General features: G+C 37.1%; 1 protein-coding gene across 1 annotated transcript; it reads right to left on the minus strand.

The window, feature by feature from the left end:
- Positions 1-247: 247 nt before the first annotated feature.
- LOC109120035 (uncharacterized) lies at positions 248-592 on the minus strand. Its single transcript, XM_019213402.1, has one exon. It carries the CDS (start codon positions 590-592, stop codon positions 248-250), a length of 345 nt encoding a protein of 114 aa, XP_019068947.1.
- Positions 593-943: the final 351 nt, after the last annotated feature.

The raw sequence follows: 943 nt of genomic DNA on the forward strand, positions 1-943 counted from the left end.
CTTTTCTTAATTTTAGTTTTTCTAGAATACTAGATGTTACAATATCTCCCACTAGGGAACATTCATCATTGAAAGATAATTTTTTCTCTAAGTTAAGGGTATTAATTTCATTTCGGCACTCAGTAACACAAGCAAGTATTACCTGCTTACACATAACCTCATAAAGTGTTAAGAAGAGAATTTTGTACCTTTATTTTCCTCCTCTCCAAACACAATGATATGCGGGTATATTTCTTCATACCCTCCTCTACATCCCAAGTTGCTTCTTTAACAAATGGTTCCTCCAAAGGACACTGACTGAAGCAACTTCTTTTTTCCTCAACGTGCGAACTTGCAGATCCAAAATCTGAACCAGAACTTCTTCATTGAATAAGTTATCCTGAATCCCCACATTCTCTGTTGGTACTATCAATGAAGGATCAACCAAAAAGTTTTTCACGATAGAAATATAAAATACCGGATGAACCACTTCTAACTCTTTGGGTATCTCCAACTCATATGCCAGGTTTCCAACTCTTTTGCAGATTCTATAAGGTCCAATATACCAGGGACTCAGTTTCCCATTCTTTCCAAACCTCGTAACTCCTTTCATAGGTTACACCTTAAGGCACACACAATCATCTACCTCAAAATCTAATGCCCTTCTTCTAACATATGTTTAGGACTTTTGGCTATTTGGTGTAGTCTTCAACCTTTCCTGAATCACTTTCACCTTCTCCATAGATTGGTTAAATAAATATGGTCTATCAACCCTGCTTCGCCCTCGAACTACCCAATAGGATATATGCATCTTCTCCCATAAAGAGCTTCATATGGAGCCATTTAGATGCTTGAATGATAACTATTATTGCAAGCGAACTCGATGAGAGGTAGGTGATCATTCCAATTTACCTTGAAGTTGATCACATAAGCTCACAACATATCTTCTAAGGTCTTGATAGTG

This window comes from Solanum lycopersicum, chromosome 4 (genome assembly GCF_036512215.1).
Source record: "Solanum lycopersicum chromosome 4, SLM_r2.1".
NCBI lineage: Eukaryota > Viridiplantae > Streptophyta > Magnoliopsida > Solanales > Solanaceae > Solanum > Solanum lycopersicum.